This window comes from Myxocyprinus asiaticus, chromosome 13 (assembly GCF_019703515.2).
Source record: "Myxocyprinus asiaticus isolate MX2 ecotype Aquarium Trade chromosome 13, UBuf_Myxa_2, whole genome shotgun sequence".
Lineage (NCBI taxonomy): Eukaryota > Metazoa > Chordata > Actinopteri > Cypriniformes > Catostomidae > Myxocyprinus > Myxocyprinus asiaticus.
Window position 1 is genome coordinate 11,895,937 of NC_059356.1, and position 12,070 is coordinate 11,908,006.

Below are 12,070 nucleotides of genomic sequence, written 5' to 3' on the forward strand. Positions count from 1 at the left end.
AGTGATTTTTGCCCCCGCATTTAAAAATTCTGGAGCATTTTTGCCCTGTATTCCACTCAATTTTTGACCCTCGTTCAAATAGTTTTTGCACTTTTTTGCAGAAAATTAAGAGACAAACAAGAAAAACTGTTCATGTTCCCTACTTTCCACCTTTTTCTCTCTCATTGTTTGAAACACATCACTGCTGTCACTGCATCACCATGAAATTATATAGCTATAATATCAAACTTGCTTGAAAAATGTCTGTCCGCAGAGTAGCTCAAGATTGGGGAATATTGAATCACTGAAATGCTCATAATTTCAGACTGCAGAATATTCTTTTGACCACAAGCCCATACGCATGTGTGCGCACTACGACTGCGCAAAGACGTAATGGCACATGGAAAACCAAAGTATACTTTGGCCTTGACACGCATTGGCAACTGGAGTGAACACTGATTTTGGCTATGTTCTGTATGTGTGTTTTAGTTTTTTTGCAGACAGTGAAAATTTGTCTACAAAAACTAAATCTGAACACACAATTTTTTTATAGTGAGAGCACGGCCTTATGTGCTTAAGAATCATCATTTCATTGATGTCTGAAATGTCTCTGAAATTTCTAATTGGCTTTTTTTTCCCACAGAGCTATCCACATTCATCCGTCTATTTCATTTTATTCACTTTGTTTATTTTTGTTTTAGTATTTGTAAGATAAACCTATGTCATTTCCCCCTGTACTTTACCTCAACTTCTTCTTTTTACTTGATTTCACTTCCAGTATTGTTTTATTTCCATGGTATTTTCGCAATTATTTGTTTTTTTCGAGTTATTCTTTTTTTTGCCACTTTTTTGTTTATTTCCTTCCTCCTCTCTTCCCCCCACCCCCGTCTCACTCTGTCTGTCACGTCCTCTTATGTCCTGCTGTCTCTCTGTCCCTGTGCGTTCTCAGAACTGGGCTGTTCACTCCAGATTTGGCGTTTGAAGCCATCGTGAAAAAGCAGATCATTAAGCTGAAAGAGCCCTGTCTGAAATGTATCGATCTGGTTATTCAAGAGCTCATCAACACATTCAGGCAGTGCACCAACAAGGTACTGCAGTACCCCAGCCTGGCCACAGGGGGGGCCTTCCTTTGAGGGGGGGTCATACGACACCTGAGACAAACAGACGCTGCTTTCAGTGAAAAGCGCATTGGGAGAGTTAGTTTCGGGGAGTGTGTTTGCGTTTTCGTGTGACCCCCTTGGCCCTCCGGCTGCCTTGTGCACAGGCTCTGCTGTCGTGTGTTGGGGTGTTGTGACGGTCTTGTGTAAAGGAGATGAGCAGAGAGAGACTTTCTCTGTTCATCTGTGGTTTAAAAGGGAAGAGCCTGGGCCCCTTTCACATCCTGCTTGAGTACTCTAGGGCCCAGATAAATGGTTAGGGATTTTTTTGAGGCCTATTCACACCAAGTCTGAATTTCTTTCCATGAATAACTTTCACAACAATTAGGGGCCATACAATGCAATTGTATAGTGGCCAGAACTATAAATCTCCACCTTTGACCAACCCTGACCAGTAGGTGTCGATATGCACAGAAAAACCGAATCTGCAAAAAAAATTAAAAAGAAGAAAGTGAAAGTGTAGATTTATAGTAAAAAAGGACTTAAATATTACACTGTTTCTCACCCACACCTATCATATTACTTCTGAAGACATGGATTAAACCACTGGAGTCACATGGATTACTTCTATGCTACCTTTATGTGCTTTTTGGAGATTCAGAGTTCTGTAGTTTTCAATGAAATGCTTCTAAATTTTCACCCCTGAAGACAAGATTTTAAAATAAAACATTGCATCTGTGTGAACTCCTAACAACAAATCCGAAATATCGAACTGCGACAATTTGTTGTTTTGTTTATTTATTTGAATATTAGATCAATTTTAAATTGTTTGGATGATGAAAATTCAATTCAGATTTGATGTGAAGATGTGTTAAAGGTATGTTTGTTGTGGTGCAGCAATACATGATTCAAGGTCTTGTTTTTATCATGGATGTGAAAACCTGGGGCTGCCCCTTTTGGACCTCATTTTCTATCTGTTCATAGATAAGCAATGGTTAATCAACTAAAATTCTCCTCTCTCTTTTTATTCTTCCCCTATCTCTATCTCTTTTATGTCCTCTTTTAACACCTCAACGCTTCTTCTCCCCCCTGCCAAATGGCAACTCCCTACCCCCCTCAGAACGGGGTTGTTCACCCCTGACCTGGCCTTTGAGACTATAGTGAAAAAACAGGTCCGCAAACTGAAAGAGCCCAGCCTGAAATGTGTGGACCTGGTGGTGTCCGAGCTCACCACCCTCATCAGGAAATGTGCCAACAAGGTAACCAGAGTCACAAAGAGGCGGAGTTCCGAGAGTAAAGCCTTAAACTCCTCCCACTGTTTCCACATGCTGCCGCCCACCTGTCCAATCAGCTATCCATCTGTATGAAATCAGCCCCTCCCTCTCCATCGCACCCATCGTGTTTTCTTTAGATTGTTTTGGAAAAATGTTGGCATCTTGGAAAATTTCCAAGTTTAATCAGCTCCCAGCTTTGAAGGTCCAGTTCCAGCATGCCTTAAAGGGTTTGTTCACCCAGAAGTGAAAATAAAAGTTCTGTCATCATTTATTCACCTTCAAATCATTCAAAACTTGAATGACTTTTCTTTCTTACATGGAAGATGTTGGGCAGAATGAAAGTCTCTGTAACTATTTCCTTTCATAGTATGGGAAAAAAATATGCAATGAAAATGAACATATTGCCTAACATCTCATGTTGTGTTTCACATAAGAAAGAAAGTCACGCAGGTTCGAAATGACATAAGAGAGAATAAATCATGACAATTTTCATTTTGGGTTGAATTATTCCTAAAGTTGCCCTCCCGATTTCTCAGACTCTTTGTTGTTTTAGTAGAGCACCAGTTAGCCTGAATCACTGGTTGTAAAACTAGAAATACAGTGATACAACCCCTTTTGCTCATTGCCCCAGATGGCCCAGCAAGAGAAGCTGCTGCTGTTGCCATAGCAACAAAGAATTGTTCACCTGCCCTCTTGTGGTCACTAGACGAACTGCAGTGCCAAACTGTCATTGATTCTTCCCTCCCCAATTTCACCTTTCCTTTATTAAGTTTGGTCCATTTTCACATTCTTTCCTTTCTTTTATCTTTTCACTGCATCACTCTCAGCGTTGGAAGAGTGCTCATGTGACTTCAACCTCAAATATTTTGAGGTTATTTCCAACACTTCACAACATATTTGTGATCTTGAAATAATTTTAACACTTAAATTGCAACTAGGGATGGGAATCGAAAGGAATTTATCAATTCTGGTTCTGAATCCATCCAAAGTTTCTGGTTTCTTAATGATTTCAATAACAATTCTTGTACTTGAAGCAGCAAATAAATTGATCTAAACTTTATTATACCATTTTCTGTATTTTTAAGATAAATGGACCCACTTTATATTTGGTGTCTTTAACTACTGTTTACTTAAGTTTTTGATACTGTGTACTTATGTACATGCATGTTGTTGCATTGTACTTACATTTGAAGTACCCCGTAGGGTTCCTGTAGCTCAACTGGTAGAGCATGGTGCTTGCAACGCCAAAATCATGGGTTCGATTCCCAGGGAACTTGAGAAAACGTATACCTTGATTGCACTATAAGTCACTTTGGATAAAAGTAACTGCCAAAATGCATAATAAAATGCATTAAACCCTAATCCTACTCCCAAACCTAACCCTACCCCAACCCTTACTCTAATCCTACTCCCAAACCTTATACTAAACCCTAATCCTACTCCCAAACCTAACCCTTCCCCAGCCCTTACACTAAACCCTAATCCTATTCCTAAACCCTAATCCTATTCCTAAACCCATACCTCAACCTCAGTAGCAGCAAATGTGAATCTTGTGAGAATTTTGAAGAACATCATGTAGTTACACAATAAATATATTGCATTGTATGTATTTTAATGTTAGTACATACAGTGCATCCGGAAAGTATTCACAGCACTTCACTTTTTCCACATTTTGTTATGTTACAGCCTTATTCCAAAATGGATTAAATTCATTATTTTCCTCAAAATTCTACAAACAATACCCCATAATGACAACATGAAAGAAGTTTGTTTGAAATCTTTGCAAATTTATTAAAAATAAAAAACGGAAAAAATCACATGTACATAAGTATTCACAGCCTTTGCTCAATACTTTGTTGAAAAACCTTTGGCACCAATTACAGCCTCAAGTCTTTTTGAGTATGATGCTACAAGCTTGGCACACCTATTTTTGGGCAGTTTCTCCCATTCTTCTTTGCAGGGCCTCTCAAACTCTATCAGGTTGGATGGGGAGCGTCGGTGCACAGCCATTTTCAGACCTCTCCAGAGATGTTCAATCGGGTTCAAGTCTGGGCTCTGGCTGGGCCACTCAAGGACATTCACAGAGTTGTCCCGTAGCCACTCCTTTGTTATCTTGGCTGTGTGCTTAGGGTCGTGCCTAGTCTCCCAGTTCCTGCCGCTGAAAAACATCCCCACAGCATGATGCTGCCACCACCATGCTTCACTGTAGGGATGGTATTGGCCAGGTGATGAGCGGTGCCTGGTTTCCTCCAGACATGACATTTGCCATTCAGGCCAAAGAGTTCAATCTTTGTTTCATCAGTCCAGATAATTTTGTTTCTCATGGTCTGAGAGTCCTTCAGGTGCCTTTTGGCAAACTCCAGGCGGGCTGTCATGTGCCTTTTACTGAGGAGTGTCTTCCATCTGGCCACTCTACCATCCAGGCCTGATTGGTGGAGTGCTGCAGAGATGGTTGTTCTTCTGGAAGGTTCTCCTTTCTCCACAGAGAAACGCTGGAGCTCTGTCAGAGTGACCATCGGGTTCTTGGTCACCTCCCTGTCTAAGGCCCTTCTCCCCCGATCGCTCAGTTTGGCCAGGCGGCCAGCTCTAGGAAGAGTCCTGGTGGTTCCAATCTTCTTCCATTTACAGATGATGGAGGCCACTGTGCTCATTGGGACCTTCAATGCTGCAGAAATTTTTCTGTACCCTTCCCCAGATCTGTGCCTCGATACAATCCTGTCTCGGAGGTCTACAGACAATTCCTTGGACTTCATGGCTTGGTTTGTGCTCTGACATGCACTGTTAACTGTGGGACCTTATATAGACAGGTGTGTGCCTTTCCAAATCATGTCCAATCAACTGAATTTACCACAGGTGGATTCCAATTAAGTTGTAGAAACATCTCAAGGATGATCAGTGGAAACAGGATGCACCTGAGCTCAATTTTGAGTGTCATGGCAAAGGCTGTGAATACTTATGTACATGTGATTTTTTTCGTTTTTTATTTTTAATAAATTTGCATAGATTTCAAACAAACTACTTTCACATTGTCATTATGGGGTATTGTTTGTAGAATTTTGAGGAAAATAATGAATTTAATCCATTTTGGAATAAGGCTGTAACATAACAAAATGTGGAAAAAGTGAAGCACTGTGAATACTTTCCGGATGCACTGTAGTAGTTAAAGACACCTAATATAAAGTGGGACCAGACAGATTATTAACTATTTAAAACAATGAAAAAAAAAAAAAAAAAAATTTGAAATATATTTACATTTTTAAAGTGCAGTTTATTACAACAAAAATTCAAGTACTTTTTATTTAATGTCTGTGTCTATATTTACTTAAGGACACTTTCTGTCTATTCCTGGCTGAAAGTGAATGCTGTCTTACCAGCACAACTTGCTGAAATTCTGCATGTGTGTGCATGCTTTCTCTTGCATTGATTACTTTTGTGCATGATGGCTTAGCTACAACTAGTCCTCATTTACTTGCGTATAAAGGACTGATTGTGGTTAGCTGTGTGTGTATGTTTATGCGCGTGTGGCTGTGGTTGCGTGTACATGCTGTAGCCTGCATCTATGTGCTGTTTTTCCCCACAGCTGGGTTCTTACCCCAGATTGCGAGAGGAGACCGAGAGAATTGTCACCACTTATGTCAGAGAGAGAGAAGGCAAAACCAAGGACCAGGTGTGAGACCAGCGAGAGAACTTCCACTTTTACCACTTTAGTTTTTTTGTTTTGTTTTTTTTGTCCTAATTTTGCTCATTAAGCGAAATTCTTTTTTTTTTTTTTTTTTTTTTTTTTTTTTACTAGGTTCTTCTGCTGATTGACATCGAGCTGTCTTACATCAATACCAATCATGAAGACTTCATTGGATTTGCAAAGTATGTGCAGCAACTCCTGTTCTTCTTTCACAACCGAAATTACCCCTAACCTTGAGCAGTACATAGCGGGTGAATTCCAATCGAAAGTGATTATCCCATGCCCTACTCACTTCGAAGGGCTGAGCCCTTGAAGTGGGTACTCTAATATAGCATGGCATGACTGTATGAATGGTCCCTTCGTTAACAGTCTTGGGGAAGGACGCTTCAAAAAAAGATCAATTTTCTTACTTTTATTTGGAACGACCCTTCGAGTGGCATTCTCTTCCTGCAGTGCCCTTCAAGGGTGCAAAAATGCCGTTTGGAAATTGTCCATTGTCTACAGAGGAGTGTTTCCTTTGGCCATGTTACCCTGTCTTGCATAGCCAGACTTTGGGCTGTCGGCATAATTTCTGATCCACATTGCAGCTGAATAATGTAAAAAAAAAGAAAGGGCCACCTGATCAACATGTGAAGCGACCAACAATGATTCGCTTTTTTTAAATGACACTTAGGGGTGTGTAAATCTGAATTCTGATATAACCCTGAGAACAGAGCAGAATATACAGTTGTACTCAGTGACATTTTGTTTACTTGCTACTAAAAGCTGGACTACACATGACTTTAAAAATCTGAACAGATTCCAAAAATACTAGGTAGTATCACACACATACCGACTATGAAAATGGATACAGATAAAAACTGGGCATCACAAGGGGCCCAGTGGTAAAATACGCTGGCTACCACCCCTGGAGTTCGCTAGTTCGAATCCCAGGGCGTGCTGAGTGACTCCAGCCAGGTCTCTTAAGCAACCAAATTGGCCCGGTTGCTAGGGAGGATAGAGTCACATGGGGTAACCTCCTCGTGGTCGCTATAATGTGGTTTGTTCTCGGTGGGGCGCATGGTGAATTGAGCGTGGTTGCCGCAATGGATGGCGTGAAGCCTCCACACGCACTATGTGGCAACGCGCTCAACAAGCCACGTGATAAGATGCGCGGGCTGACTGTCTCAGACGCGGAGGCAACTGGGATTCATCCTCCGCCACCCGGACTGAGGCGAATCACTATGCGACCACGAGGACTTAGAGCGCATTGGGAATTGGGCATTCCAAATTGGGAGAAAAAGGGGAAAAATCCCCCAAAAAAAACAAACAAAAAAAACTGGGCATCACACACTACCCGACTGTCAAGTCGATCTGATCACAATAAACACACAGAAACACTTGCCTCCCATTCTAGGAGCTGCAATACAGATGTAAACAAACATGTATGGGAGCGTTGCTGTTATTGTTGCTACTGCTAGTGCTCTGTGTTCCAAGTTGCGAAAGACGCGGGCCATGCGCATTTGGCTGTGGTCTTGGGCGGGAAGTAGGGGTGTAACGGTATGACATTTTCACGGTATGATAACCGTCACAATAATTACCATGGTATTACGGTTTCACAGTATTTAGGTGTATTGATAATATTAAAGCAGTTCAATATTTGGTTACGAAATAGGCTATTTCTGATAAACACACAGATAATATTTCTGTTATAACCAATTCTTGAACTTTATTTTGGATTTGTTCAACTTTAATCCTTTAACTTTTGATATCGAACATCAGGACACTCTCTTAATCCGACAAGGTAAAAAAAAAGAAAAAAAATCACAAACAGGTAAACATTAATAATAAAAAAACATTAGCAACATGTACAGTAGTCAAATGATTATAACTCAAAATATTCTGTTATTGTTATTTTATGATTTATGAAATTGAATTGTAATAATTTGTAATGATTATTACCCAGGTTAACACTTAAAGTATGCATTTGCATGCATTCAGTAATTTGTTGCATTTGTGATTTAGTTCCAATTCTACAATACCTACTGAAAATATATTATTCATGTGCAGTTTATTTATTGCCACTTTGTCCAATACTGACAATTTCTGCCACAGTTTCACTGTCAATTTCTTGCATGCATATTTTCAATGTCAATTTCCTGAACACCAAAAGCCATGCATTTTGTAAACCCTATTTAGTACTATGTTTTACAAATAAAACATATTATTAGTATATCAAGCACATTGGCCTATTGTTGCGCTGCACTTAGGCAAAAGAACAAACAGTTGGCACATCGTAAAGTTGAACGAGGTCTTAAATCCGTTTGCTGCATTTGTGAATGTGACAGAAAGCATAAACATAACTTTAGCCTAACTAGTCATTACAAATCATGTAAAACTCATTGAATCTGGTGTTTTTATGAAACGGGCTATAATTTATTATCCTGTGTACTGTTTTTCCACTTACATTCATCTCCACAAATTCCGTGGGATGGTGCTCACAGAGATGGTGCTTAAGGTTTGAAGTGTTTCCCGCTTGAGCCGATACTTTTTTGCGGCAAACTTTACAGACTGGGTAGCCATCAACATTGATGGTGCCTCATGGGTCTTTTATCCCAGATAGCGGACTTCAACTTCTTTGGCGGTGGAAATAAAGGTTCAGGCTCGGACATGTCTGTATGTTGCGCTCCGCTCGTGCTGGACTCGTGCGCTCACGACACCTGCATGTCACCTTTAAAACTGAGTGACAGTCAAATGCAACATGAGTAAGGCGCAATTTAAAGATTTATTTTATCTAGCCAAGTTTATATGATGCTGTGTAAATGTCACCGATCCTGTCTTAAACTTATTTGGATTTTAGAAAAGTTCTGAAAAAATCTGTCTTTATCTTCATGCAATACCGTCAATGAGAAGATTTCAACGGTATGATAACCGTCCGATTTAAAACCGAGGTATAATGTGAAACCTTGAAACAATTACATCCCTAGTGGGAAGACGCAGCCAGCATAGCCTCTAGAGACTGCAGTGTGAGCTGAAGGTGAGTGCTGTTGTTCACCATCTCCATTTCTTGAGCTTTGCCATCATGCTGCTCACCAGATGACTTCATAAGATCATAAACTATGTGATTTCCTCTTAAGTTGTGGATAGTCAGCTCAAAAATATAAAACGGGTTTGATATCCTCCAACTAGATGGAATCGTGATTTGGGGGTAAGAATTTGTTCTCGTCATATACTATGCGGTTTTCTGTTCCATCTGTCAAATTTGACTGGCTTAAAATCGACCCAACTGCAAATCGGGGATAAAATTGGTGTTAAAGTCGTTTTATGAAGTCCAGCCTTAAGTGTCTCAAACTAAATTCTTAATATCTTTCAAAGTAGGGATGTGCCATGGTGGTTGACTATTGACGACTGAGTAGTCGATTAGTGGGGTCGACTTCTAACGTTAAGATTTTTAGTGGTGGTGGTTTTAATGGGAGAAGCAATTCTCAAATTAATTCAGAGATGCATCTTTTTGGAGAACGTTTTTGCGTTTATCCTGATAAAAATGGACTAACATGATCAATTTCATTCCCTCGGCCTGTGCATTTGTGGGTTAAGCATTGGACACAACCGATTGCACTAAAATCAGTATTGTATGTCTTTGACCTCTCAGACAGCAACAAAGGACTGATTGCATGTACAGTGTTTGCATGCTCAGTTTATGTAGAACTGGCAAGAGACCGAGGCAACATAAAGCATCAAGCCTGTCTGACCCAGCTAGCCCTGCGTGCAACCCTCATGCGCATGTTGTGTGTTTGCGGGCATTAGCTATCAGGGCATTTCTGTTAATGGTTCTCGTGCCGTCACTTTCAGTCTTGACTTCAGACGGATGGATGACGGTACCCTGCCAGGGTACAGCAACAACAGGTGCGCAAGCACCCCCTCAATCATCCACCCACATTCAGATAGATCTTAGTCAGGCCTCCCATTTCCACTTTTTCTACCCACCCATCCCCTGCTCATGTCTTAGTGTCGGGATTGCTCTCAAGCCAAGGAGGTTAATAAAGTCACATTTTGGCTATACAGACAGCAGCGTGCAATCAGTGTGTAATTAGTGTTTGTCTGCATTTTTTCCCCACCTGCAGTGCCCAGCAAAGGAACATTGTCAACAAGAAGAGGGCCATTCCCAACCAGGTACACATTCCACTTCTTCATGGCACTCTTGAGTCCCTACTGGTATCCCTCTTTCTGTATCCCAACATTCCTTGTTCCAACACCATCATTCCCTCCACCATTCCCTCTAAACGCGAAAGGGCCTAACCTTCAGCCTTGCGGAACCCCTTTCATACCACCCCTTTCTCTTTACCCCATAAGTTCAATCATGATCGAAACTAATCAGTATTTTTCCACAAGGTCTCTGTCGCTTATTCATTGAGTATCCTCAACCTTTCACACCATGTCCTAATCAAGCACAACACTGTTAAAGAATAAAAATGATAAACATAGTTTCAAGCATTAATAGTTTTTTGTCCTAACCATCTGAGACCATGATAAGCGACAGGACGTTTTGTCGGTCACTTGATTTCTCACTCTCTGCTGCATCATGCTGGGTAGCCCCACCCACAGTGAAATCTCAGTGGTCCAAAATTCTGTTTCATATAATTATACATTTATAAGTCAGATATGTTCAGATTGGCTTTTAATGCGCCACATTATGCAGTATTTTCACTTTGACTGTGCACAGACAAATGACTTTTGCTTCAATCTTGTTGCATTGCACCTGGTTAGGTTACTGTGTTTGTATGTGTACTGTTTTATATGAATGAATGTTGATCGGCATTGAAGAGTAACACGGTTAGATTAACAAAAGAATCAGAAACATTCTCCTCATGCATAAAGGCTTTAAAAGAAAATGACATTAGCATCTCAAAATCATGCTGTGTTATTAAAAGGGGGAGTTTAGACAGGGACATTCCCTCTCATTTCCTCCCTTGCATTTGAAAAACTGCTCTCACTAGCATCACAGCAGTACTAGCCGCTAGTAACACTGACGCATGCAGTGCAATTTACGCAACAATGACAAAATGAATAATCAATGCATTATTTTTTAAACTTCCTATTTGTCTTGCCCTAATTTAACACAGACTTCCCCTTTATTTGGAGTGTATTTCAGAATGTGCATGGATCCAGCCGTGACTATGACACAACCTTAGATAATTCTGATTTGTGGTAATGGCAGTTAATCTAATAGCATGTAACTTTGTTCTGTTGCTCTTTCTCTCCCTCTCTCTCTCTCTCTCTCTCTCTCTCTCCTTTGATGACTCACTTCATCACACCCATGTCTCTTTCAAACATTTACTTTTCATTTGGAAAACATGTGTCTTTCTAATCCACCCCCCTGGACTGTCTCCCTTTTCTCGCTTTGCTTGTTTCTTGTGTCTCTGTCTCATTTCTTCTCCCCAAACTCGCCCCACCCCCCTCCTTCCTTATCATACAGGGTGAGATACTGGTAAGTACGACATGCATATAATCCATGCCCAGTTAGAGGTCACCAGCACTCACCCAGTCAGGAGAACTGAGGCCAGTACATGTCAACCAATCAGAACTCATCATTAGCAATGGGGGCGAGATGTTTGGCGGATTGTGGACAAACCCTCTAAACTTGAGCGAGCATTAATAATCTGACGATTTTTCTTTTATTCTGCAGCTATGTGGCCTAAGAGAAGGGGAAGCTGAGAAGGTATAGTCTTGAGGAAAACTTAAAGGGTGGAACCTGGAACAAATTTGAATCATAGCTATTTTTGCTACTTCAGTAACCAGCCTCAATTCCACCATTAAATGCCCACTGTAATTAGTGGCATCACCTAACATTCTGTTATTCTTGTAATTAAACAAGCAAAGAGAGTGTTACTAACAATTTCTTTTAAAATAATTTCACAGTGCATTCTTTTTTTATCATAAATCGCTGTATTTTTGCATGAATTTGTAAAAGTTTATATATATTTTTTTTAAATTGAAAAGTATGTTGGTATTTGAGTGATACGGAGGCCTCGATTGTCCTGTTGCTGAATGTGAGTCCT

The 12,070-nt window shown here is 40.5% G+C and overlaps 1 protein-coding gene across 8 annotated transcripts in view; it reads left to right on the forward strand.

Annotated features, from left to right (window-relative positions):
* The window catches only part of LOC127450640 (dynamin-2), a 99,354-nt gene that overhangs the window by 57,083 nt on the left and 30,201 nt on the right, over positions 1-12,070 (forward strand). For 3 of the 8 annotated variants that reach the window (XM_051714896.1, XM_051714901.1, XM_051714902.1), the window contains exons 10-13: positions 929-1,067; positions 5,931-6,017; positions 6,144-6,214; positions 10,136-10,184. In XM_051714896.1, coding sequence (XP_051570856.1) covers positions 929-1,067; positions 5,931-6,017; positions 6,144-6,214; positions 10,136-10,184 — 346 coding nt within the window. Of the gene's footprint in view, positions 1-928; positions 1,068-2,196; positions 2,336-5,930; positions 6,018-6,143; positions 6,215-10,135; positions 10,185-11,153; positions 11,202-11,487; positions 11,500-11,697; positions 11,731-12,070 lie in introns of those variants that run through there. The other 5 variants (XM_051714894.1, XM_051714904.1, XM_051714895.1 and 2 more) reach the window with 5 other exon arrangements.